General features: G+C 43.0%; 2 protein-coding genes across 3 annotated transcripts; both read left to right on the plus strand.

Annotated features, from left to right (window-relative positions):
* Positions 1 to 1,211: 1,211 nt before the first annotated feature.
* fancg (FA complementation group G) lies at positions 1,212 to 10,680 on the plus strand. The gene is made up of 14 exons (XM_063194569.1): positions 1,212 to 1,424; positions 1,525 to 1,609; positions 1,705 to 1,830; positions 2,438 to 2,625; positions 3,358 to 3,508; positions 3,955 to 4,085; positions 4,766 to 4,912; positions 6,115 to 6,275; positions 6,619 to 6,685; positions 7,129 to 7,454; positions 9,233 to 9,273; positions 9,601 to 9,759; positions 10,212 to 10,326; positions 10,521 to 10,680. Exons 1-14 carry the CDS (start codon positions 1,362 to 1,364, stop codon positions 10,609 to 10,611), a joined length of 1,851 nt encoding a protein of 616 aa, XP_063050639.1. The 5' UTR covers positions 1,212 to 1,361; the 3' UTR covers positions 10,612 to 10,680.
* A 615-nt stretch (positions 10,681 to 11,295) lies between these two features.
* Positions 11,296 to 26,450, plus strand: vcp (valosin containing protein). Of its 2 annotated transcripts, none has more exons than XM_063195704.1 (17): positions 11,296 to 11,448; positions 13,072 to 13,183; positions 13,289 to 13,461; positions 13,641 to 13,783; positions 13,892 to 14,022; positions 14,527 to 14,658; positions 15,675 to 15,777; positions 17,673 to 17,806; positions 18,533 to 18,668; positions 19,369 to 19,481; positions 19,903 to 20,067; positions 20,365 to 20,487; positions 20,857 to 21,069; positions 21,437 to 21,745; positions 22,453 to 22,608; positions 23,685 to 23,839; positions 25,778 to 26,450. In XM_063195704.1, exons 1-17 carry the CDS (start codon positions 11,432 to 11,434, stop codon positions 25,884 to 25,886), a joined length of 2,424 nt encoding a protein of 807 aa, XP_063051774.1. In that variant the 5' UTR covers positions 11,296 to 11,431; the 3' UTR covers positions 25,887 to 26,450. The 2 variants fall into 2 exon arrangements, with proteins under 2 accessions (XP_063051774.1, XP_063051773.1); XM_063195703.1 differs by lacking the exon at positions 11,296 to 11,448 and adding an exon at positions 11,612 to 11,661.
* Positions 26,451 to 26,983: the final 533 nt, after the last annotated feature.

Genomic DNA, 26,983 nt, shown 5'->3' on the forward strand with positions numbered 1-26,983 from the left:
AGAATGTATGATTGAAGGACAACAGATCCTTTCTCAAGGGCCCTCGAGGGTTTTAGTAACTGAAAGAGAGAGAGACCCTTTCACAAGCTCCCATTGTCATTGTGACACAACACTACACACAGTGCACAGAGGACACAACAAAATAGCATTTATGTCTCACCCGTGCAAGGGGGTAGTGCGGCGAGTACCATGCTCATAATACGTCAGTCATGCAGGAGAGCACAGCTTATTCACTGCACTGCACCCACCTGCCAATGCAAGGAATTGAACTGCAGTCGTCGGAATGCCATTTAGCCATGATCGCCCTATTGTACATTGGTGTAGGTTACAAAAAAACAAATGGTTTAATCTGCAGCAGCGAATCCCATGCATTTATATTCTTGCCAGGTCATCACAATGGCCCACAGAAAGTACAGAGTAGTATTTCAAAAGAGTTTACTGTAGCTAAGCAATTTTGTGATTTTCTGCCAGTTGGTATAACCAATTTGAGTATCCCAATTGCCAACAAGCAGTATCTTTGCCAACGAGCAGTATCTTCTAAAGTGGGTGCTGGGCCCTGACTGTGGCTCAAACGGCTGGGGCACTGACCGTTACACTGGAGACCATTCGATTCCAGCCTCGGGTAATGTTCCGATCCTCCCCTGTCTCTCTCTTCTGTTACTGTCCTGTCTCCTCTCAAACACTCCTGTTAAATAAAGGCAAGAAAAGGTAAAAAATGTCATGTGAAAAGAAGTGGGTGCATTGTGCAGTGTGCTGCTGCCTGCTGGGACACCCAGCCATGTATGGGTTTGCATGTCCATGGGGATGCAGGTTTGAATCTGACCTGGGCTACATATTGGAGTATCATCATAAGAATGCAGCGTATGTCATTCTAAGGGCTGCCTCTTTTGGGCACGCCAAACCCAGCAGTTCCCTCTTCCATTCTGCTTGCGGTCTGATGTCTAGTGCGGCCAGGCAAGCATGGGGCCTAGACAGGTCATTCTACAAAATCAACTCATCATCACACCCTTTAAAGACACACAACACACAAAATGATCTTTTGAAATATGCATGTGATAGCCTGAAATGCAAAAATATCAGCAGGAGGAACCCTCTTTACTATAGGCTAATGAACTATGATGAACTATGATTAACCTGCTAATACTGCATGTTGTTTGTAATTGAGCTCCGCAACAGCAGGTGGCGGTAAGGGGTGGTGTTGTGACATCTAGAAGTGGGAAACTTGAAATGTTTTGCTTGAACAACACAGTCCATCATCCTGCTATGATTCCAGTGTTCTGAAATATCATATTTCTTCTATTTGGAGAACATGCGAGATATGAAAATGCCTTAATGCGTCTGCAGTGGTTGTCTTTGAAGTCATGGACGCTTCTCTTCTAAACAAATGGACGCAGGAAAACAACATCTTAATGAAAGAATGGAAGGTAAGATTAGCTTAGCTTCTCACACCCATGCATTTTCTTTAATGCAAAGTTACAAGTGTGCTCCAGATATACTGTACTAGTGTTGCCTATGTTGTTCCAGCGGAAAAACAGTCATGTCGGTGGGAAAGAGAGTGTCAAAGGAAAATGCCATAAGGGAATGCTCAAATTACTTCAGACAATTCAAGGTAACACTGCAAGTTGATAAGCAACAGACTGCATGGTAGTGTGGCTCTTCACCACCAAACATACAATGTAATGTATGTGCTCACCTTTTCTGCAGGCATTCCAGCTGTTTCAGAGCTAGTTGAACTGGAACTAACCGCTGCATACAACACCCTTGTGTTGTCTTTCAACTTTTCCACCTTGATCGATGTTCAACAGATTCTTTCCAGTACCCTTCACAGAGGTAAGCCTTTCAAATTATGTTTTAATTTCCGTATTAAATAGCCTTCTTACTCATTAAACCACTGGGTAAACCTCGAGCTATCTCTCTGGGATGTTTTTTTTTAAACATATTTACAACTTAGATGTGATATGCTTGTGCTAGAAACACCCTCCTCTGGTGACCTAATGAAATGACAAGATGTATAATGGGTCCACTCCCTTCAATATCTAATATCCATATCCCGTCCTCTCATTTTGTGGTATCTTGAGGCAAGACGCAAAAGCTCAATTGAAAGGTCATTTTTTCACGTGTTAACTTGAAAACATCGAAGGGGTAAAAAAAATCCCCCAAAAGTGATTGTGACTCGGCTGACAGGGGGAAACTTTATTGTTTTCTCCATGGAGGTGGGGCGTCTGTGAAGCAGGGGGGAACAGGCAAAAGGAGAGGACAGGAGGTAAGATATTGAAAGGGACACAGTGGTGCATCTGGGTTCTCACACTAGCGTGTGCTGATTCTATTACACAAGTCTCAGAATACAAGAATTGATATTTTGGTTTGTACACTGAATTATGTAAAAACCAAGGCTGCGCTTTTTTTTGTTGCATTACTTCGTTCTCTCCCTTTCCAGCTCTTGAAGCTGTTGGCTGCCAGGAATCTAGCCGGGATCCTGCTGCTTTATGGCGGATAACGTTACAATGCTTCAGAAACACAACTCCCCTGCTCTGCCTGCACGGCTTGCTGTGCGTACAGTGGGCTTTGTGGCTGGCCTCTTGCCAAATGGACAGTATTCACCATCTGCTGAAGGATGCTACGCAGGTGGGTGAAGTTATTCCCAGCTTTTCCTTTTTCTGCTGCTCACACACTGGCTGTAGACAGTAGGCAGTTGGCAGGAAAGGACGTACAAATGTGAAAGCTGAAAGCCCACTAGGAGAAACTCCAACTCCCACTGTCATTGTGACACAGCACTCAACAGCACACAAGTGCACACGTCACACAACGAAATTGCACTTATACCTCACCTGTGCAAGGGGGCAGCGCCCAATTGCGCCCCAAGGGAGCAGTGCGACGGGACGGTACCATGCTTAGGGTAACTTCAGTGATGGAGGAGGATTGGGAGAGCACTGGTTAATTACTCCCCGCACCAACCTGGCGGGTCGGGAGTTGAAGCGGCAACCTTTGGACTAAGATTAAAAGGCAGGATGAAATCTCAATAATATTTTGCACAATAGTATCTTACACCGTCAGTGCTTTGAGGTACAGTGTTCCAAACATTTTTATCCGATCAGGTATAAATAAGGAGATATATGTAATTACAGCAAAATCAAGCCACAAATACAGTATATACATCCTACTTTGAGAGAGTAAGATTACATTGCTTTAGAAGAATTACAATAATACTATATGACGTGATAGTTCAGTTTCGATGAAGGATCATGGGTTCGTAAAGCCTTTGTACCGTATATTCTATGACAATGCTAAGTAAACCAAACGTCCTTTATCATATGTTCAGTACTAATGTGTCTGTTGACTTCTTTATTTTCATGTAAGGGTGTGAAAGAAGCTCCAAGTCCATCACAGAATCTCCATGAAGCCATTAAAAAGCTCCGACTGGCAGACAACAACAACTCCAACTTACTCACTGCCATGACCGTCAGAGAATTCCTTGACCTGCTGCATATCTGCACTGCCATTGCTGAGGGTATAGTACCTACCTGACATATTGAATTGAAAAAAAGTGTTTAAAAAAATCCTGTCTGAAGAACACTCTTTTTTTTTTACTTTATTTGTCTGTGCGAATTTGGTCCTGCCTCCAGGTCAGACGCTTGGATGTGCAGGCTTTAACCAGCTTATAGTACCTACCTGCACATTTCATTATAAAAACGCATGCATAACATTTTCCAGGGGGTTAATCCAAGAACATAGATAGGTGATGCACCTGGCTAAATTAACTTACAGGAGGTGGTAAATCTGTTAATTGATCGCCCACAGGTCTCATTGAGGACTCCAAGCTCTTCTATTAGATGAGTTACCACAACCCTGCAGGTTCATTTAACCTGGATTATTACTGAACCAGCTTGTTGGAATGCTCCCCTAGTGTGTAAAGTTGTTTACAGCTGGGTGTTTTTGTTTGTGGCTATGTCTTAGGTCTGGAACACATGAGGCTTGAAGACTCCTCTACTGCGCTGGTGTCTATGCTGGGGGCCACATCCTTACCTGCTCCCAGGGCTCTCCTGGCCAGGGTCCATACGCTTACTGGAGTCACCTACGCCAAGCTGGTAAGGAAGGAGCACTCTGGAGCTCAGCTCCCCCTCCTTACATGGCAAAACATGGGTTCTACATTTTTGTTTTTTTCCTGACTGTGCGAAACTAGCTACGCACAACTCAACCTCTGATTGTTGAAAACCACTGTCGGTCAAAAAAAAAAACGCTCACGTGGTTGGCTGCCAGTGTCTTGCCCCTCCTCACAACATTGTGTTTACAAACACGGTGAACCCATGTATACAGACAGCCACAACTGAGCTCCCTCAATACAAATTGATGTAGATATTTAAAGCTGGGTAAAGAAGGCCTACACCTCCTTACAAAAACCTAGCTCTTACATTGGAGCGAATCGAATGAAGTATGTTAAATAAGGTAAAATATTTGTACTACTCCATATATCAGTCATAGCGATTTAAAGTCATGATAGGGATGTATTATGAATCACAAACATGCGTACGTACTACGGTCACCGTTCAAGAGAGTGCCTGTGCACAAGCCCTCAGTAATACAGGTGCAGAAGGTGCCAGAAAATTTGATCAAAGATGAAAGTTCAAAAAACACGGCACAATGCTTACAGTTCTTTTTTATTACAATGCATTTCACCCAGTGCGTTTTCAGGGTCGCTCTCAGTGTTTTATGAACTTTCATACGTACCATGGCATTGATAAGATATGGAGTTACATTTTCCTTGTAGGGGCAACCTCAAAGCGCCCTGCAGTCGTACAGGAAGGCTCTGGAGGTGGATTTCGGCTGCCGCACTGCTCTCTACCAGAGCGCCTTGGTGTATAGAAAGCTGAAGACCACCCAGGCAGAAATGGAGGCCCTTCGCCTGCTCCACGCAGTAAGTACATCACAGCAGAGTAGAAAGAAGTCACTTTATTGATCGTGAAGGAAATTTAGGTGTCCAGCGGCGCCTTTCGGGTGCCATTGATTGGGGGCTGCCGCCTTGCACAGGTGAGGCATGAATGCAATTTAATTGTGTGCAATGTTCACTTGTGTGCTGTGGAGTGCTGTGTCACAATGACGAGGGCAGTTGGAGTTTCCCAGTTGGGCTTTCACTTTCACTTACACATAAATACACACATTATAATATGCATTGCACAAAAATTTAATAATATGGCACACAGATATTAGCCAGAATCAAGCATCTATCACCGATCTGCATCCAGTCAACATTAACTGGAGAGAGGCACATCCAAAGAGAATAAAAACCACACATCAGACAAAGTGCAAGTGCTGGACTGAACACTGGACTTAACATTCTGAAAGAAAACGATGAAGTTGTGCTCGCTGCTTTATGTCCCCAACATGACTTTATTGGCGCATTTTGGTCATGAAGTCTTTTAAGTGCCATATAGTGCTAATAAAATCCTGTTTGGGTGTGACTAACTGCCAGTGTAAGCGGACCTCTATTGTTTCTTGACAGGCAGTAAGTGACGCAGCTCCAGCTCTTGAGGAGAGTGTGGATGTCACTCTCCAGTTACAGTTTGACACACAGGAGGAAGGCAGAATGCCGAAACACGTCTGAGTAGTAAAAATGAAAAAGATGATGCATGGTGTGACCTTTCCTGCTTATTTTTCAGCGCTCCAGTTACAGGCAAAGGTGCTGCATAGACAGTAGTACAGATAGTAAAACAAAGCTGCTGTCTGTGGTCTGATGCAGTGTACCCCAATCTTTTTGTCGAGCGTACCCCCTAAGCATTTTTGTCATACCATGAGTACCCCCTCTGTCGTGCTCTATATCGCCTCCACTATTGCAATGTGAAAACGCTCCACATATCTTTTCCACTAGTAACCAGGGCTGTAAATGAACACCAGCCAACTGACCAAATTCTGGTGAAATTTCAATTTGGCTGGTAGAAAAGACCAACTTACTAGCCACTTTGACCCATTAGTGAGTGTGTGTTTGGCCAGTGAGATTGACCTCCACTAGCCATTTTGGCTGGTGATGAAAGTTAATTTAGGGCCCTGCTAGTAACCCCTGCAGTTTACATGTACCCCTGGTTGGGACTTGGGAATCACTGGTCTGATGTCTTCCCATAGGCCCTCATTCAGAGCTCAGAAGAAAAGACTGTCGACGTTGGGGCGACGCCTATCTCCCCAGATGTGTTACTTCGTAGCCAATACATGGATGCCATCCTGGCGGTTCCCTCTGCCCAGCTAGTCTTACACTCCTTGGCACATACATGCGTTCTGCATGACAGGTGGGTTTCAAAGTCATCGGTCAAGCAAGCGAAGGGAAGGTTGTTTGTATACAACATGTTACACATGGAGGCCGTTCCGTGTGCTTAGTAAAGAAAAGGGTAAATGACAATTTGTAAACTCACTAAACATAAAATTGTGAAAAAATAGTGGATGGTAAATAAAAAAATGGAAGTACAAGTCAATGAATTAGTAAATACTGTAACTGTGTTAAAGGGAATACAAGTATAACAAGCACAAATCATTAATGGAAAGCATTTGAATACATCTGCACAAATAAGAGCTGTACCCCGAGCATCTTAAAATAACATGCGTGTCTTTCAATTCCTGGTTCTATTCCTCCAGAGTTTCAGAGGCGGTTGAACTGTATTTAGATCTGATGTCCTCGCTGCAGTCGGAGATTGCACAGCCTGTAAGTTACTTCATGTGTCAAATGAACAATTCAAATTAATTTTGAATCTCTTTGATATAATTGTAGTTATTTTTGTGCAATTTCTGTGGGGGGGTTTTTACATTTAAATTTGTGCACATTTGGTGCAATTTGGACAACATGTATCCAAAGACACCATTACCAACAGTGAGCGCAGTTACATGCATGGAATATTCTGGTTTCAGACAGAATCTTGTCAGCATTCTGCAAACGGAATATTCCCGAAACACAGTCACATTCTAAGTGTATAAAGTGTTTACATGACTTATGCGCAAACTCCTGCCACCATTCCTATTAAAATTGGAATATTCCTCACATGTAACTACGCTCAATGACGTGTGTTTAATTTGTAATAATAATGATAAATTCAGACATTACTCATCTAAACAATAAAATCCTTTCTAACGGTGAACTACTGCTTACAGGTGTTTACAGAAGGTGATGTGTCCCTTCCCAGAATTCCTGTGGTGTACCTAGAGGCTGCGTTCACCTTACTGAAAGCCAAGAGGGCGTGGGATGCAATCGCTGTCTGTGAAGAGGTCATCTCGAAAACGGCTAACCTCATTCCTGAAAAACAAAACGCATTCGATTTGTCAGAGGAGCAGATCATCTTCTCCATGGAGGGGCCTTCTAAGTCAGTGAAGCGTGAGAGACTTGAGTATGTGCTGTGGGGATCAGCAGCCCACTACCTGCTGGGCCTGGCCTACAGCAACATGAAAGACACCAAGGAAGCAGTGACCAACTTCACAAGGTACGGTAGGAGATCAGGGGCCTATACTACAAAGCTGGTTCAGGATAAGTTATGGTTAAGTAAGAGGTAAATAATTTAATAGAAGAGCCTGGAGTCCTCACTTTCACAAAGCTCTTGTAGATGATTCACCTCTTAACTTAACCTTAACTTATCCTGAACCAGCTTTGTACAGTATATCACGAAAGTGAATACACCCCTCACAGTTTTGCAGATTTTTGAGTATATCTTTTCATAGGAAAGTATTACAGAAATTTCACTTTGACACAATGATTAGTGACCTTTTAACAACACATTTAACCGCTTAAATTTCTTGTTCACTCAGAAAAAAACAAAATACAGCCATTAGTGTTTGAACATGTACTCACAAAAGTGAGTACACCCCAGATTAAAATCCGGTAGAGAAGGGGCTATGTTGGCTCGAATCGTCTCGAAATGAAACGAAATGAAAAGGGATGACAAGGGAGGTCATCAGTGTGCGTTTCAACCTTTCTTTGCATTGAACTTTTACATTTTGAGTCTGCATCTGGCTAAAATAGATTGGTGTGAGATTTGAATGCAATCCTATGGAGAATATCATGATCTGCTTCAGTAGTCACAGTGCATGTTGACATGTATTTTTCTTTTAGGTGTATTTCAGATTGGCAATGTTGACAGTATTCATGCATCCCCAAACCATGTCAGTCCCACTACCATGCTTGGCTTATGAGAGGATACACCTTTTTTGTAAAACTCACTTGTTTACCACCACACATGCTTGACACCATCTAAAGCAAATTTGTTTATCTTGGTCTCAAGAGAGATGAACAGACCAAGGATATGGATCACTGGAACCATGTCGTGTGATCTGAAGAGACCAAGATAAACAAATTTGCTTTAGATGGTGTCAAGCATGTGTGGTGGTAAACAAGTGAGTTTTACAAAAAAGGTGTATCCTCTCATAAGCCAAGCATGGTAGTGGGACTGACATGGTTTGGGGATGCATGAATGCTGTCAACATTGCCAATCTGAAATACACCTAAAAGAAACATACATGCCAACATGCACTGTGACTACTGAAGCAGATCATGATATTCTCCATAGGATTGCATTCAAATCTCACACCAATCTATTTAAGCCAGATGCAGACTCAAAATGTAAAAGTTCAATGCGAAGAAAGGTTGAAACGTACACTGATGACCTCCCTTGTCATCCCTTTTCATTTCATTTCATTTCGAGACGATTCGAGCCAACATAGCCCCTTTTCTACCGGATTTTAATCTGGGGTGTACTCACTTTTGTGAGTACATGTTCAAACACTAATGGCTGTATTTTGTTTTTTTCAGAGTGAGCAAGAAATTTAAGCGGTTAAATATGTTGTTAAAAGGTCACTAATCATTGTGTCAAAGTTACATTTCTGTAATGCTTTCCTATGAAAAGATATACTCAAAAATCTGCAAAACTGTGTGGGGTGTATTCACTTTCGTGATATACTGTAGCATAGGCCCCAGGGCTATAAATTCACTATTGTCATCACTAGCAAGATTTTGACCAACAGATCTCAACCCTACTAGCCATACGTAAATTCCCTCATTACTGGTAAAAGTGGCTAGTATATGTTCTTTTCTCCCAGCCAGCATTTGGCTGGTTTGCTAGTGTTAACTTAGGAGATGTAGGCTAAGCCCGGCTGGGCTACATTCAAAGTCTCTTGCTTGCTAATGCACAATCATTTTACATGGATGAAGAATGATGGTTAGAAGTATGTGACATGTCAACCAATTCAGTGTGTTATTTTATTCCAGGTCCCTAAATTGTCTGGCAAAGGTATCCATCAAAAATGCAGGTTTGTTTTACTTTAAGGACTCTAAGTGATGCTTTGGAATTTGTCCTACCCACTGCACATCTTGCACATTTCGAAACGTTAGCAGGGCTGACCGATCGCAGCCGTGGTACCTGAAATCAGACATATTATCAGGCCAGTAGGCTGCATTTGACGTTCACAACTAGCCTAGGTAATAGTCACAAGAACTTTGCAACAGTTTGATAATTTCAGGTGTACAGTGTTTTTACCCTGCGTCCATGAGCAAAGTTTTTTTTTTTTTTTTTAATTCACCACATTCATGCCCCTACCAGTTTTCAAACCAAACGTTCACCTTTGCCTGTGTGTTAGGTCCATGTGCTGAAGAGCAGGGGGACGGTGCGGTGAAGGTGAAGGTTTTGGCTAGACTGCGGGGCCTGGCCCTGGCAGGCCGGGGTCTCAGCTTCATGGAGAGGGGCCAGTTCAAAGAGGCACTGCGGGACCTGAAGCTTAGTCTCCACTCTGTAACAGGTGCACCATCATATCGCTTATTATTATTATTATTATTATTATTATTATTATTATTATTATTATTATTATGCATGAACTCTTTTTGTCCATAATGTTGTTACTGGCTCTGTTTGTGTATGCCTGCTCCAATGCTTAGTTGTGCCATCTTGGAATCAAAGTTTCTGTGTAGTATTTGATTCGAATAGCACAGGATGACACATTAATTTCTTTGTGTGGGCACAAATGTCTTTCCTAGTCAGTAATAATGTTGATATTTTTGATCACTTGGTAAGGTTTACATTTAGCTTACATGGCATACAGTGACCCTTACTTTTTTTTTAGCTAAACTCAATAAACTGTACTCCGCTGTGCAGCCCATGACACCAACAACATCACTTTGCCCTCCCAGATGAACATCAAAAACACTTTATGTTCTGCTGTGTTTACTCCATTTCTCCCTCTGGTACCTGCAGACACACAGATAATTAATTTGGGGCTAGTGGAGGTGTTCCGGAGGCTGGGGCGACAGGACGAGGCCCTTGTGTGTTGGAGAGAGTTACAACGTCCGTCTGAGGCAGTCTCCTCTGGGTAATAGTCTGAAATTGTAATAATGTCTGATGCAAACAGCTGATGTGTCATTCTAGAGTCCAAACTTTGACATGGAAGTTGCTGATGTTTGTTGTGTGTTGGTTTAACGATATGGTTTTCGTCTTTGTGTATTTGATTATGTATGGAATGTTGTTATTATGTTATTGACATATTCTGTTTGTTCTATCTTTCAGACACCTGCCTCTGTATCTTCAGACATTCCCTCATGTCAGTGTATCATTCGACACCAGTGACCTGGATAAGGTTATGAGAGATGCTTTTTAAAACAGGACTGTCCATGTAATACTAATGGTGGTAATTAAAATTGATAATCCGAGAGGAATCATATTTTAATACAAATGTGTGTGCTGCGTGAATTGTCTTCTTTATTACGTATTAAGGTGTAGTGACGATGACATCCATGTTGGGTAAATAGGTCAGTGATAACAAATATAGGCACTCCATCCTGCTATCACTTCACTTGCAATAATGTCTAAAATATTAAATCATGCTCTCAAATCAACAGCTGTATTTTGACCACGTGTGACCTCCGACAAGCGAAAGATAAAATGTCACAGAAGTTCAGTGATAATGATCAGCCAGAATATAGATTTCAACGCATGGTTATTGAAATATAAAAATGTTTAGACTGCAATTGCCAATAGCGCGCGGCAGTGTCACATTTTCAGCAAATGATCTGCCGACACACAAAAATTGACGCGCACTAGGATTTTGTTGAACCAATCATTAAAGGTTTGGTTTACGCCTCACCAAAATACACAAATGTGACAGGTATATGGTGTCTTTTCGCCAATGGCTGTGGTCAGAAATTATTTTGGGTAAATTCAAATTATCCTATTGGCCCATGTAACACGTCAATTGAACCAATTGGTGAACAGACTCACCCCAAACGCCCTCTGATTGGGCCACTGAAGCAGAAAGAGAACTGATACTTTTCCGCAGCTTTGATGCGAGAGCTAGCTAAGCTGACGTTTTGAAATTCAGCGCAGAGAGGAAAGAATCGTGAAGGTTGCCGTCGGTCAACCCAGAGAGTTGTTCAAATATATTGTTACATTAATTTATATCGTTGTTAGGGAGAAGCAACATGGCTTCGGGAGGAGAGTAAGTACATACAGAAAATGTATTTTTTTCACTGTATCACTATGTGTCTCCATTGTATTTCACATCGTTTGCAGTAAGCTAGCAAGTGCACTGGCAGGCAATCTAACAACGTTAGCTAAACAGCTAATGCTAGCTTAGCACCGTATCGAACGCATTTGTGGTCAATGGATATTTCACCATGGCAATTAACCAGTCAGTTGGGGCACTGTTGTTGTAAGTCTTACCTTTTTAAGTTAGATTATTAAAAGTGTGTTATCAGTGCCCACATAGGGATGTTCCCATCACCAAAAATGTGTTCAATTATGATAACATTGGCCCTTACCAGTAAACTTCAGTTGTCGTTCAGCTATCAATAACGTCGTTAGCTGAGCAGCTAACTTAGCTGAGCATACTGAGTCATTCCCGTTCCTCGTCGAGGAAGTTTGGCCTACCGGCAAGAACTGAGTTTGACATGATCCTGCTGCGCAACCTTTAATTCTTCTTAATAGATTCATGACACTCCTTGTCTTGTTCAGATTCATTTAATCTCAGTCTATGTATCAACTAACGGACGTTGTCTCGCTGGCTGTTGATATTTTGATTCACGGATAGCTCGTCATTGTACGAGTAGGCCATTTCACGGCGACATCACTTGCCCTGCTTTTGTGAAACAATGTTGACATCCAATCCAGGTCGCACGCAGTGCATCAGATATCTGTCGAGACTGTTGTAGTCAGTGCAGTAAAACGCGTCTTCAGTAGTTTTACAATATTAGTTTGTAATCATTACACGCAGGCCATTTATCATCCTAATTCCAACTATGTGAACGTGCTACTGCTAGCTGATTAGCTCGAAAGTTAGCTGGTTTGGTAGCATCCTCGCTTATTCATAAGCATTTGCTGTGTCATTCGGCGTATAACCTAGCTGTTGCTAGCAAGCTGATGAATTGGCTCACTTAAACTACACAACGAATGCCAGAGAAAAGGACTAGATATTTCAGAATCGATATTATAACTTATTCATCAGTCGCCACTAGCTTTGGAGCCCAATATGTGTGATAACTGAAGTGTGCGTATTGCCAAGAGCTGATGGACACTAATTTAGCCATTTCAATTTAATTTCGGCTTTGTTTGAACAACAAGCAAGGCTAGTTCTGATTAAAGTTGGATTTCTGAACAATGCAATGCACGTTTCACAATGCTGAAATAACTTTATCACTACTATTTGTGTAAATGCCATTTCGTGAATAGAGAAGCTTAGTGGAGCCCAAACAACAATGGGTAGATGGCATTTGACCCAGGGTTAACATTATATAAAGGAAACGTCTAGAGCTAGCCAAGTTGGATGTTGATTGCCAAGTTCAAGGTATCGTCAGACCGACTTAGTTTCTGTTTTGTTTCCTCTCTCCGCCGTCACGTTATCGTAGCAGTTTACCCGAAATTCCCATTCTGCACACTAAATTCCTCGGTAAACCACTGACCTACATTTCAGAAGTGCCCAGCTATTAAAGGGATCAAGTGAAGGCGAACGATTAGTCTCACGACGAGCTGGGTGGATGTACTACTAATAAGGTTCAGGTGCCATCGTTGTCTGCACTGAAACGCACATACAAGATCTAATCTAATGTTATCTCAATCGCTACAGATCCAAAAATGACGATCTTTCCACTGCGATCCTGAAGCAAAAGAACAGACCCAACAGGTTGATAGTTGATGAGTCCATCAATGAAGACAACAGTGTGGTGTCACTTTCTCAGGTAAGAACTTCTTTAACACTTGCCAGTCACTTTGCTGGCCATCATCGGGCATTTCGGGCAACTCTGATTACATTTTTCATAATTAAACTTTAATTGACCTGGCAGGCTAAGATGGACGAGCTGCAGCTCTTCAGGGGAGACACTGTGCTGCTGAAGGGGAAGAAGAGGAGGGAGACTGTGTGCATTGTGCTCTCAGATGACTCCTGCTCTGACGAAAAAGTGCGCATGAACAGGGTGGTTCGTAACAACTTAAGGGTCCGCTTGGGAGATGTCATCAGGTATTGAAAATGTTTCCGTTAACTTCATGTTTTCTTGTTCACTCTGTTTTCCTCTACATCTTCAGCTTGTTTAATTCCTATATTTGTAATTTTCTGTGGATGAATGTAATTCCTTTTTTAGTTGCATTTCTTGTACACCTGAATGTTAATATTCACCATATGTACCTCTGCTTCAACAGCATCCAGCCTTGTCCAGATGTCAAGTATGGAAAGCGTATCCACGTTCTGCCCATTGATGACACAGTGGAAGGCATCACTGGCAACCTGTTTGAGGTTTATCTGAAGCCATATTTCCTGGAGGCCTACAGGCCAATCCGTAAAGGTATGACCTTTATTGCTTCATATTTGTATAATAGATCACTGGTGGACCACTTGCATCTCTGAGATGATCTAAAATGCTTTGCTGTTGCTTGTGTGTTTGTTCCAAAAGGGGACATTTTCCTGGTCAGGGGTGGTATGCGTGCAGTGGAGTTCAAAGTGGTGGAGACAGACCCCAGCCCTTACTGCATTGTGGCACCCGACACAGTCATCCACTGCGAAGGAGAGCCCATCAAACGCGAGGTATGTGTGGAGAATTCTGATGTTCCTTCTATGCACTATAGCTTTTGGACAGTTGCATATATAATGAATCTAGGCAACGACGCCACAAAGATTTAAACGGAGGTGTACCAAATGTGACGAGTGTCTGTAACCAAAGGTGCTGGCGAAAGATGGTTAAGATAATGATGAAAGTAATGCAGTATAAATAGATGACCAAAATGAGCTACAGACAGGCTTTTGCACAATGGTAGTGATATTTCACTTGGGTATTGCACATGGGAAAAAAAACACTGATTCTGGTTCCAGGATGAAGCACTTTAGTCTGACCTCAAGGTCTTGACGTGAGATCAATAAATGTAGCCTGGCTCTGGTAACGCCTGGGCATACATGGGGGTAATTTTAGCTTCATCAATAATATATGGTCCTGAGTGGAGCTCGGAAGAACAGATCTGCGAAAGATGCTGAGCTGTTGTTTTCCGTTTTTCATTCGCTTGCTCGCTTGCTTGCTTGCTTGTCTGTCTGTAGGATGAGGAGGAGTCTCTGAACGAGGTGGGCTACGATGACATTGGAGGAGTCCGCAAGCAGCTGGCTCAGATCAAAGAGATGGTGGAGCTGCCCCTCAGGCACCCGGCCCTCTTCAAGGCCATCGGCGTCAAGGTGAACACTGCACTCAGTCATACTGTCACATACTGGACGAGTTGAATTTTGGCCCAGCCACCAGTCAAATGCTGGTAAAAGTACTGTATGATGCTAACAATGGTACCGTATTGGCCCGAATATAAGGCAATCCTGAATAGAGGACGACGAACGTGCCGTTTATGAAGAATTTCACATTTCAACAACACGTTTCACTGTATAATTTCCATGAACACTTCTTATAAGAGAGCACAGTGATGACAAGTCATCACAGAGGTTCTCCTCCCGTCTTCGCTCTTTTCGGGATTAGGCTACGTGACAAGCACCGATTGAATAGATAACGACAGCTTCTAAAACTTGCCGGTGGTTCATCAAATCGCTGTTCATTTTCCACGCTTTTGTGTCAACTGGTTCTGTTGAGGTTTCCTGCTGAGGCTTTCAAAACTGAGCACAACTATAACCAGAGCGGCAAGTCACGATTAAAAAAAAAAAAAAAAATCCCCTCTGTCCCCACTGTCTGTCGCATTGACATTGACGGCTGATAGTCGTCCGGCAACATAAATAAGATGTAACCTACGAATTTGATGTGGACAAGACAATTTGTTGACCTCCATTATTGAGTATTGTGGCACAGGATGATGGCCGGATTATTCAGGTTAGGTAAAAACATTTTGCGGACTGAAAAAAATGCACCAAAAATAAAGATGACCTTCCTTTTAAAGCACTATTTTTAGAACAAAAACAGTGTCTTATTCGGGCCAATATGGTAATCGATGATCAGAGAATACTGTGTTGCATATAAGCAGTGATAGAAAGTTTCCCCAGATATCAGCCAAATTACTGATTGAATATGAATGGTGGATTTTGTCATACAAAATGCTAGCTTGTTTTTATTGATGAGAACCGTTCAGCTTCTTGTCAGTGGCTGGAGATGGTCCACATTTTGTAATCTTGATGTTTAAACGGCCATGGCTGTAAACACAAAGCAAGAGTGGAAATTCTACCACTACAACTAATGGTGTGTTTTTGTGTCTCAGCCACCTCGTGGTATTCTGCTGTACGGACCCCCTGGAACTGGAAAAACTCTGATCGCCCGTGCTGTCGCTAACGAAACTGGAGCTTTCTTCTTCCTCATCAATGGTAAGTTAGAATGGTGTCTGGTGGCAAAGATGGCAAGCCATTTCTTTTTCAAGTTCTTTATTTGTTGAATGTCTTGCTGAAAAGGCTTGAAGTGTGTGCAATTTGTCAGTCATGATAAAACCAACTTGCCTATGAAATCCCTTAATGCTCTGCACAATCATTGCGATCTGAAGGACCACATGGATGTTTGTCCTTAAGCACTAGCCTGAGGTAGGGAGCCAATCAAAGAGCCGAGAAGGTTGGAAAGATGATGACGTGCAGTGCTCAACAAATGGAATTATGTGGTTTGTTCGGATACTACTGACATGACTGGCTATGGGCTACGTATACACCTCCACACCTCCCCTATGAGAAATCCAGTAGGCGGTCTCCAGACCACAATTCGCTTGTGATATGGGCTGGTGTGAACCAGGCAAGAAACCAACTAGTGTTGAGGTCAAAACATGGTGATTGTTGAACATAGTGTGGCAGATTGGAAAAATAAATCATAAAAGATTTTAGGATATTGAACTTTTATCTACACATTTTTTGTTGGTCAGCAGGAAAGTGTGCCAGTGGTGGCTTTATAGACATTCCCTCGTCATGTCTTTCTGCCCATAATCTCCCTCTCTCGGCCTGTTTCCATGTCTCATCACCCCCTGCTCCGCTTGCAAGTGATACTCCTCCTGTTTCTTAGTGAGGACAAAGGCTAGCTCGTGTTTCTTCAAGCTGCACGTGAACGTCCCGCTGATCACCCTTTCCTTATTAGAACCGTGTGTCTCCACTCTGGCCCCCTGCAACTCGATCTTCTTCTCTCTCACAGCTAGGGGTCACCCACGCGCTCTGCAGTGGTCTTGCCATATTGCTGGTCTCAAGCTTGTAACTGGACTGAAAGATCGCAAGATCACAGGATAAAAGTTCCTGAAATCAACTATGGATCAGGAAGGGTCTATTTGAAGGGAGGGTGTACAGGAAATGTCTATTTGGTGCCAGATGGTTATAATAATTGATAGAACAGTTGGAATTATGTCCCATTGCAATATTCTCATTTTGTCTTTGAGAGATGACCTGGTCCACCAGACTAACTACTTGGTGTGATTATAGCTTGGATAATTTGTTCACAACTGAAACCAATTTTGAGGCATTACAGTTGCAAAAAAGAAATCTACTAAAGGAGTACGGAAGCTCATTTTAGCCCTCACCATTTTTGCAGTCCTCAGCCATTTCTTGAGATGCTAAGTTAATCACCCTGGGAATTGTTTTAAGATGTCCCACCAGCAAGAGTTTATTTGCAAAACGGTATATCCACCATTTTTACTTTTGCATTTTATTATTGAAAATGACTGTTCAGAGGTCCTATCATCCATGTGCGAGTTCTTGCCATTCAAATATTTTGATGACATATTTTCAACCTATAAAATGCATTTATGGAATGTCCAATACAAAAAATGTCAATTTCCCAACATTCTACAAAATGGAGATGCACAGTTTTGCAAATGAACTCTTCATATACACATGGTATAAATCCATGCATGGCATAAATCCAAGCCGTGCATGTTTCCCTGTGTCAAGGTAGGGGAGAAGGAGAGGAGGGAATGTGTGCGAATCTTGGCTCTGGTCTTCTCTGGTTTATCCCAGCCATTGTACTTGTGCAACCGTGTTGACCTGGATCAGTGAAATCAGGTCTTGTAATCCGCCAGAATGCATTTACACCACCAGGAAAGTTACTCAACAGTTGCTGTCGAAGTTTCATGTACAGTTCTACAGCGGTTTCTGGGTTCAGTAGTGAGCCTTGGCAATAAAGGAATTGCTCTCACATTAAAGATTCATCAAAAAAAGATGGCGCCCATCCTTCATATTTCTCAATCAATATCAAAAGCAATTCAACATCTTTTTCATGGATTTTTTTTTTTCAGGCCCTGAAATCATGAGCAAGCTGGCTGGCGAGTCTGAGAGTAACCTGCGAAAAGCCTTCGAGGAGGCAGAGAAGAATGCCCCCGCCATCATCTTCATTGACGAGCTCGACGCCATCGCCCCCAAGAGAGAGAAGGTGAGACGGCAGCTTACCACGTTCTACCGTTCATGCCACAGCAGTGGGGCTTCAATACCCTTTCTAAGACCTTTGAGAATTTCATTACGACAATCCACAATTTGAGACTTGGGTCTTTTTTTGTGAAAGTGCTTTTATGACCTATGGCTAAAGAGGCCTAACGCAATTCAAAAGACCTTGAATTAACTTCAGAAGTAGGCTGGGCCAGTTTATCATCTCCTGAGTCATACAAAAAAAAGAAAAAAGCCTCAAACTTGGGGGCAGTAAGTTAGACATCCACTGCTATACTTTTTTTTGCAATCTGGCATGGAAAAACAGGTTTGGTAGTCGTGAAGCAAAGCAATATAACAAGCTACAGATGTATGAATATTTACCATCTTTTATGCACACTGCTAACAAAAAATGGGATGTTTGGGTTTCTGGTGAAATGTCAAGATGAACCAAAAAAATAACCTTGCACATATCCTCTTCAAGCAGAGGCACTGTAGCTGATGCTGTACACTAATTAACTGTCATCTACTTCACACTCGTGCATTTTACTGAAGGTTTTTGCAGTCCCTATACTCAAAAGTATTTTTTGAACCAGGAGTTTTGACCTTTTTAAAAGTGCTGGTTGTATTTCTTTAGTGCACCTTGGAGCACCTGCCAGACCAGTATGGTAGTGTGGCACTTGTTTGCGTGAGGTATTGAGTAACCTGACCCGCTGTCGTGTGCGTGTGTGTACAGACCCATGGTGAGGTGGAGAGGCGCATCGTGTCCCAGCTGCTGACCCTGATGGACGGCCTGAAGCAGAGGGCTCACGTCATCGTCATGGCTGCTACCAACAGACCCAACAGCATTGACCCCGCTCTCAGGCGATTCGGTAATGCCCAACACCCCTCAGCAGCATTAACATTTTTATTTTATTTTTTGTGATCAACTTTTTATTGTTTTGGGGTTTACTCAGTACATTCATAACAACCTTCTGATATGTGAATAAAGACATATAGTCCCTAGAGTCCATCCTTTGAGTCCAAATGCCAAGGTGTGTCCTGCAGGGGTGTTACGAGGGAAGCACCAGCAGCTTTTTAATGTATATTTTAAGGCTTGCTTTTATTATGATTAAGAGGGTGAAGGGTATGATGGCAACATGCTAGGTCTGGCTTGAACCTGGGTCACCATTAGCTAGCAAGCCCCATCTATGGACAAATGCGTTTCTTGGGAGGTCAAGTTTGTTTCCCCTAAATACTCAAGATGGACATGTAGTTATCCTATGGGGGTATCATTGCATTGATCTTCTACTCAAAGGAGTGTTCACAGATGGTAGCATTTTGATGAGGACATTATTTTTGTTACATCATGCCCCTTTGCTAAAACAAATTGTCAAGCCTTTATTTACCCGAAGACTGGCTTTTTACGTGTATCCAATATTGGTTTATCATGCTGATATCCATGTATTCGTTATTACCTTCATCTATCCTTCAATTGCGTTCTAATTTACTTCTCACATCTTTTCTCTGGCCATCCATCCCAAATGGTCTTGAACTGGTTCTAATCCTGTGCTCTCCTCTTGTGACTCCCAGGTCGCTTCGACAGAGAGGTGGACATCGGCATTCCAGACGCTACCGGCAGGCTGGAGATCCTTCAGATCCACACCAAGAACATGAAGCTGGCTGACGACGTGGACCTTGAACAGGTAGCTTTTGAGGAAGTGGTCCTTATGATTGAGGATTTACAATGAAGGATGGTCAAGTGGAAATGGAGTCCTTGTCACTCAATATATGTTAAAGTTGGCTGATATGAGAGCAAGGAGAGAAAACATCAATGAAAGCAGTGAAATTGCCAAGTAATTGCATCCATCACATCAAAGTTGTACCTCAGACAATATGCATTGTGTCTCTTTCAAAGACTGACTAGAAACACTCAATATACAGTTTAAACTGTATTTACAATGCTACACAAAGGCTCTAATATGCCTAAAACTACCCAGCATTCTCCCATAAGCACGTTTCAACTGTGTCTTGTATGCATCTTTTATTAGATGTGTTGGAGGAAAATGCTCTCAGGAGTGTTGGGTGTCCTAATGTGCTGGAAACCTGTTTCCCCCTCTCCCTCAGGTGGCGAATGAGACCCATGGTCACGTGGGTGCTGATCTGGCGGCCCTGTGCTCCGAGGCGGCCTTGCAGGCCATCAGGAAGAAGATGGACCTGATCGACCTGGAGGACGAGACCATCGACGCAGAGGTCATGAACTCACTGGCCGTCACCATGGACGACTTCAGAGTAAGTTGGCTTAGCAAATTACGCATCAAAAGTTATGTAGAAAGGCCATGTCTGACTGTGACCCTTATTGCTGATGAGGAGCAGCATACTTGTAAGTGGAAGGCAGCTGAAACAAAACATCTTAATCAAACCTTTGCCTTGCAAAGGTAGTGTTTGTAACAGTAGAGTGCTCCAGACTGCTTTCTTTTCCATTCTGAAGGTCTTTTCCACTCTCTTGAGAACCCTTGTGCCCTCATGCTTTGCCGCTGAGTGTTGAACTGTGTGTAATGTGTGGGAATGTTGGTGATCTTGTTTTAGTGGGCCCTGAGCCAGAGCAACCCATCTGCCCTGCGTGAGACCGTGGTGGAGGTGCCCAACATCACCTGGGACGACATCGGAGGTCTGGAGGACGTCAAGAGGGAGCTGCAGGAACTTGTGCAGGTACAGGAGGCGTCTCAAGTTACACTTCATGGACCCAAAGGGGCACCTGGCTCTGCAGGAATACGTATTCATGTAGACATGAATGACAAGAAAGGACAAGCTATTTATTGTAATGTGCATCTTGAAGACATGGGCACTAAACTGATTAGGAAAATGATTTCTTCTAGTGCAGTTAGTCCCATATTAGCTGCATCTTGCCGTGTCTGTGACGTATTGTACCAACACATGGTCTAACACAAGTTTTCTTGTACAATCCAACAAGCACAGACACTCTTGGGGATGAATGAAGCAAGGCTAGGTCAGGAAAGTGTAACCTCTGAATGAATCAAACCTATTGGATAATCATTTTATTATTTCCTCTTATTCCAGTACCCAGTGGAGCACCCAGACAAATTCCTCAAGTTTGGCATGACCCCGTCCAAGGGCGTGCTGTTCTACGGACCCCCAGGTTGCGGTAAGACCCTACTGGCCAAAGCCATCGCCAACGAGTGCCAGGCCAACTTCATCTCCATCAAGGGCCCTGAGCTCCTCACCATGTGGTTTGGAGAGTCCGAGGCCAACGTACGAGAGATCTTCGACAAGGTACGATTACGATGGCACGATTGAAAACCCATTGATTCAAGTGTGAAAAAGGTGAACATGGTTTCAAGCATAGTGTACAAGTTATGTGTGATTGTTGTACAGGTTTTCAGTCACATATCTATATAAAAATTCAATGTTGCAGAAACGATGTGCACTGTAGGCAATTTAGGCAAGGCAGGTTTATTTGAATGGTGTCTTCATACCCAACCAATATTGAACATAAATTTCCACGTTTAATATTTTGTTGAAAACCGTATCTTGTAATTAATGAAATGCAAATGCACCAATATATACATGTATCACTGAGCAGGGCTTTGGTGTGACGGCAGATGTTTGACCATGCCCTCTGTCTCCTCTTCCTCAACAGGCACGCCAGGCTGCCCCGTGCGTGCTCTTCTTCGACGAGCTGGACTCCATCGCCAAGGCCCGTGGTGGCAACGTGGGCGACGGAGGCGGCGCTGCCGACCGTGTCATCAACCAGATCCTGACGGAGATGGACGGCATGTCAAGCAAGAAGAACGTCTTCATCATCGGCGCCACCAACAGGCCCGACATCATCGACCCGGCCATCCTGCGACCCGGCCGTCTGGACCAGCTCATCTACATCCCACTGCCCGACGAGAAGTCCCGCATGTCCATCCTCAAGGCCAACCTCAGGAAATCACCCATCTCCAAGGTTAACAACATCCCTTCATTACCTTCTTTTTTTCTCCCCCTTGCCTTATACCAGGGGTAGGGAACCTACATCATGGACCATTTACAGCCCTTGAGTGCAGTCTTATCCCGCTGGCCCCCAATATAATGTTATGTAGTTTCACATGAAATATGGCATGTTTTGGTGTGGAGTTAATACATTTGGAATTGGCCCCTCAAATGTACAAAGGTTTCCCACTCCTGCCTTAGTCCATGCTCATACAATACTCTTTGGTCGCCAACAAAGTTCATACTATGCTCCTCCTTTTTCTTTTCCTCTGGTCGATGCTCATTGTTTTTGGTTGCCAACATCCAAAATGTCCTTTCACTGCATACTTCATGATGTGGGAAAGGAAGCAATGTTACTCCTACCTCTGCAGTGAAGGCTTGGGACAAAGCTTTTGACTTTGGATTGTTTTACCAACATGCCAAACATGAAAGCACACTGTGCGCCTGGACAAATTGTGTCGCCTCCTGTGGTAATGATGCTTTGATGAATCGTTTCTCAGATATGCACAGCCACTTATTTAGTGCTGATATAGACTAACCGACGATGGCCATGCAATTTCAAGTGTCTCAATGGTCTGTTAACATGGTGCAGGATGAGACCATTTTGGCAACATTGTTGTATTTTGAGGTGGAAAAACGGCCAAGTTAATAATCTCCTACTGCTTCCCTCACCTTGTACAGGATGTGGATCTGGACTTCCTGGCCAAGATGACCAACGGCTTCTCTGGTGCTGACCTGACGGAGATCTGCCAGCGGGCCTGCAAGCTGGCCATCAGGGAGTCCATCGAGAGCGAGATCAGGAGGGAGCGCGAGAGGCAGACCAACCCCTCAGCCATGGTGAGACAGACTTACTCACAGGGAAAACCAATTGCATGTGCATCCAAAAATAATTATCATGGGTGCTTGTATACAATTAAAGGCCTGGAAAGGAAATAAGTGTCCACTTACCAAATAGTGATGTGTGTGGATATTTCTTCTTCTTTTTTGGGAGATTTGCAGTATTTGCTGTTAACCATGGGCTCCAGTAAGCACATTACATTAGGCACTCCTTTCCAAACGTAGTAGTAGAGTAACTTCATTAATCCCGAAGGAAATATAACTTATCTTTTTGCTTAAACCATCTAATGAAGTCTCAGTAGGGGTGTGCATATTCATCATTTTCAATATAATTTTTTTGGTGCTCACACATGCAATATTCTGACAAAGTTTTGCGTGGACTGTCACTTGGTTATTTGCAGGGCTGGCTGCCAGGCTTCAGTAAATGTATGGGGCAACTAGTAGAGCCATGTTTTGTGAGTGTGCACTGCACGCGTAGTGATTTCTCACTACACAAATACCAGTCTCCTTTTTTTGCTGTGTGTGTGTGCATACCATCTCTGCAGATACGTCAGTATGTATTATTTGAAATTGGAATATTTTGGATTATTTTTGCGCTGAATGCAGTTGTAGTGGCAGTGGTGGCTTCCCAGCAGTTTTTCTCCCTCATGCACACCCCTATTAGACTTATGGTAATTTGCTGCCGAGATCGTATGACTTCAGTCAACTTCTCTTTTCTTTTTGCAAACTTTTGTGTGAGCTCTTTCTGTTTCTCCCTCTCTTATGTTGTGATTCATTCTAGAAGGTTCCTTTGATCTCTCCTTTTTTCACCCTACCCCTTCATCTGGATGTGTTTTTTTGAGTTGTGAAGTGCTGTTGAGGCCTGATAATATGCTCAGTCAGACTGAAACGTTTTCCAGTAGAATAAAACTTTTACAAGGTCCACATCAGTCACAATGTGAACTGTGGCTGTAAAACTTGTTCAAACTAGACTACTTCTGTTTGCTATGGTCCTTGAAAGGTCTGAAAGCTAAGTGTTGGTGACTCAGCGTTGTTTGTAATGTTGTCTTCCTGTATGTGTGTGTGCGCATGCTCAGGAGGTGGAGGAGGACGACCCTGTGCCTGAGATCAGGAAAGACCACTTCGAGGAGGCCATGCGCTTCGCTCGCCGCTCCGTCAGCGACAACGACATCCGCAAGTACGAGATGTTCGCACAGACGCTGCAGCAGAGCAGAGGCTTCGGCAGCTTCAGGTAAGCAGCACACGCACACACACGCGCACACACACACATACACACACACACACACACACACACACACACACACACACACACACATCTGTCCCACAGGTTCCCACAGGTCTCTGTCTGGGAAACGCCACGCCTACTATCACAAACCAAGTTGCATTCATTTTCCAGGGGATAAACTAAATATCTCCATCACAAAGTGTTCCAGCCAGCAATTAATACTGTATTGTTTGCTAATTGCCATTAGCTGATTCTGCTTCCCATTCTAATAAGGCCAATAACACAGCTCTTCAGCTAAGCCAAGTAGATAATTGGTCAAATCAGCGGTAATGACCAGATGGTCAGAGCCTTTGTGGTGAAAACCTGTAGCTGCTGTGGGAGTCATACAGGTCATGACTGGATTAGACTATTTATTTGACATTTATTACCTATGCCAAGGAGGTTTTGTTTTTTGTTTCTTTGAAGTTGTTGGAATTGACAAAAGAACAAGTGATTACATTTTGGTGGTGATCCGGATCAACAGTGTCAGCGCTAGTATTTTAAAACTTTTTGTTAAGGCGGGACATTTGGGAAACTATTCTTTTATATAGGGTTAAATGTGATGGATTGGTTTAGGATGACAACAGGTACACTCTTCTTAGTTTTCTTTTGATTTAGACATGTGAGTCATTTTCCTTTTACTTGACATGTTTTGACGGTGAAACAGTCTTCATCAGATGGCCTCATGCGTGTTTGTGTGACGTGCTTTAAAAGCAGCTTATGTTGCGGAGGTGTGACCTTCCTGTCAATATTGACATGTTGGTCACACCTCTTGCTGATAGGAAAAAAACTTTCACATGAAACAACAGACAAACTTAAAGAATTTATTTAAGAGTCCGGCATAATTGACAGCATACATCTAATAGGCATTTTCTTCCGCAGACAGGCCATTTTGCAATAAAATGCAACCCTATCTGTTCAGGATAGTAGGACAAGCATGCGATCACATTACAGGCAGGAAGGAAAGTGAGAAAAACGGCCTACATTGCAACAAGGCATTTCTTGGCACGTGGATGGAACTGCTCTCAGTGGAATGCAGTAGTTCTAGTGGCGTGCACTTTAGGCGCTTGGAAACAATATGCAAAGTGGCCTCCAAAAGCTTCAAAATGCACAGTCAGCCCTTTTATTGTTGTCTCTTTGACAATAGTGTGGCAGAATGTGTTGAAATAAAGGTTTCAACCAACGTATCTGTTCAATTTGGGCATTTCTGCACCATTATGACCCAATTTTTAGATTCATTAACCAAATAAATATGAGGATCTATGCGAACTAAGCCCACATGAGTTCATAGTCAGTTAGTATATGAATTGATTAAAATATAATTGTTCATATGAACAATAAGACTGACTGGTTGCCTTCACAGTGTTGTTCTGTCCTTGTCATACACATTACACCCCCCTCGAGTTTATCACAGTTCACCAGTGCATTTGGCAGTTACCCAGTGCCACCCCCACCCCTCTAACCCCGTTGCCGCCTGTGTCCCTGTTAGAGCACTCCCGTCCCATCACGGACTGGAGTAAAAGAAACAAATCCCATCCCATCCACTCCTGAAAAGAATGTTTCCCAATCCTGCCCACTCCCACTCAAAATCAATCCCACTCCCGTTTCACCAAAAAAAAATAGGCTTTTTTTAAATGGAAAAAATAAGCAAGCATTCCCGCTCTCGTTCATTTTTATTCCGGCTCATGCCCGCTCCCATTCATCTTTATTCCCACTCCTGCCCGATCCCGTTCATCTTTGAATTTTGACTCCCATTCCGCGGGAATCCCGCAGGACCCACGGGACCCACGGGAATTCCCAAAAAATGTCATCCTCTAGTCCCTGTGTGTGTGTGTGTGACAATGACCTGGTGCCATCCCCACCCCTCTAACCCTGTTCTCTCTCGTGTCCCTGTGTGTGTGACAGATTCCCCTCTAGCGCCCAGAGTGGCAGCGGACCAAGCCAGGGCTCATCAGGAGGCGGAGGTGGCAACGTCTTCAACCAAGAGGACAACGATGACGACCTTTACGGTTGAGGAGACCACGCGCCTGACCAGTCGACTACCCCAGTCCTCTGTCCTCTCAGGCCCCCATGTACAAATACACAACAACAAGAAAAAAAAGAGTGAAAAAAAAATCAACAATGGAGAAAAAAAATAACAACCAACTATAAAAATTCCACATTTTTAGGACTCCTGTGCTTCTTTATTGTCTTTCTTTTTTATTATTATTATTCCCTCCAAACTATTCTCTCCCCTCTCCCTTTATTCCCACACCTGTCAGAGAAAGCATGTAGCTGCTTGTACTTGGCTCTGGTTTGTGAAAGGATGATTATTGCTGAAACCTTTATGTAACGTTTGGGTCGGGGGTTGCATTTCCGTGAATACATACCAGGTTAGAGTGGCTTCATTCTTACTTTTTCACAACCTATGCGAGCAGCTTTTAGTGGTGGGAATTAATGCTAGCCTGTTGAAAAGAAAAAATGGATTTAAAAAAAAAGAAAAAAATTGCTAATTACTTCATTTTTTTATGAATGTAGCATATAATGTATTACAAGTTTGAAAAAAATGTTCCAAATAAAATTCACGAAACGAAAGAAATCTCCTGGTCACGGGTGTTTTTGATGTTGCCAAGGCCTGTTTGTATCCTGGCAAGGGCCCATAGTCGGACTGGGCTTCCTGGGAAGTGAAAATGAGATTCACTGTTGGAAGAGAAGTCTGCATCGTTTGCATGTTGCGAGGGTTGAATTGGTCGAGCTGGAGGAAGTGCTTGGAATATCTGGAAAACTGGATAGCCTTTTATTACATTTATGTTGTCCAAATATTAGTTCTGTCTCATGTCCTCATCTTTTAAAGGAACAGTCCACCCTTTTTTGATTTTCACATATTTGCACTGAGAAGAAAATGTATATGCACATTCACGATTTCGAAAATGCTTGGAAATGCTGCAAATAAGTGAACATCAAAAAAGGGTGGACTGTTCCTTTAACTCTAACACGTTTTCTATTCTTGTGCGCTCTCACATTGTACATAATGTTTGTGGTGGACCTTGTTACAACTTCTCTAAATTTGGTAGTAGGTATTATGGAGCACAGCTTGAGCAGCTGAGCCTTCTTGAACTTCATGTACAACTT

The sequence above is a fragment of the Engraulis encrasicolus genome, chromosome 3, assembly GCF_034702125.1.
Source record: "Engraulis encrasicolus isolate BLACKSEA-1 chromosome 3, IST_EnEncr_1.0, whole genome shotgun sequence".
In the NCBI taxonomy this organism is placed as follows: domain Eukaryota; kingdom Metazoa; phylum Chordata; class Actinopteri; order Clupeiformes; family Engraulidae; genus Engraulis; species Engraulis encrasicolus.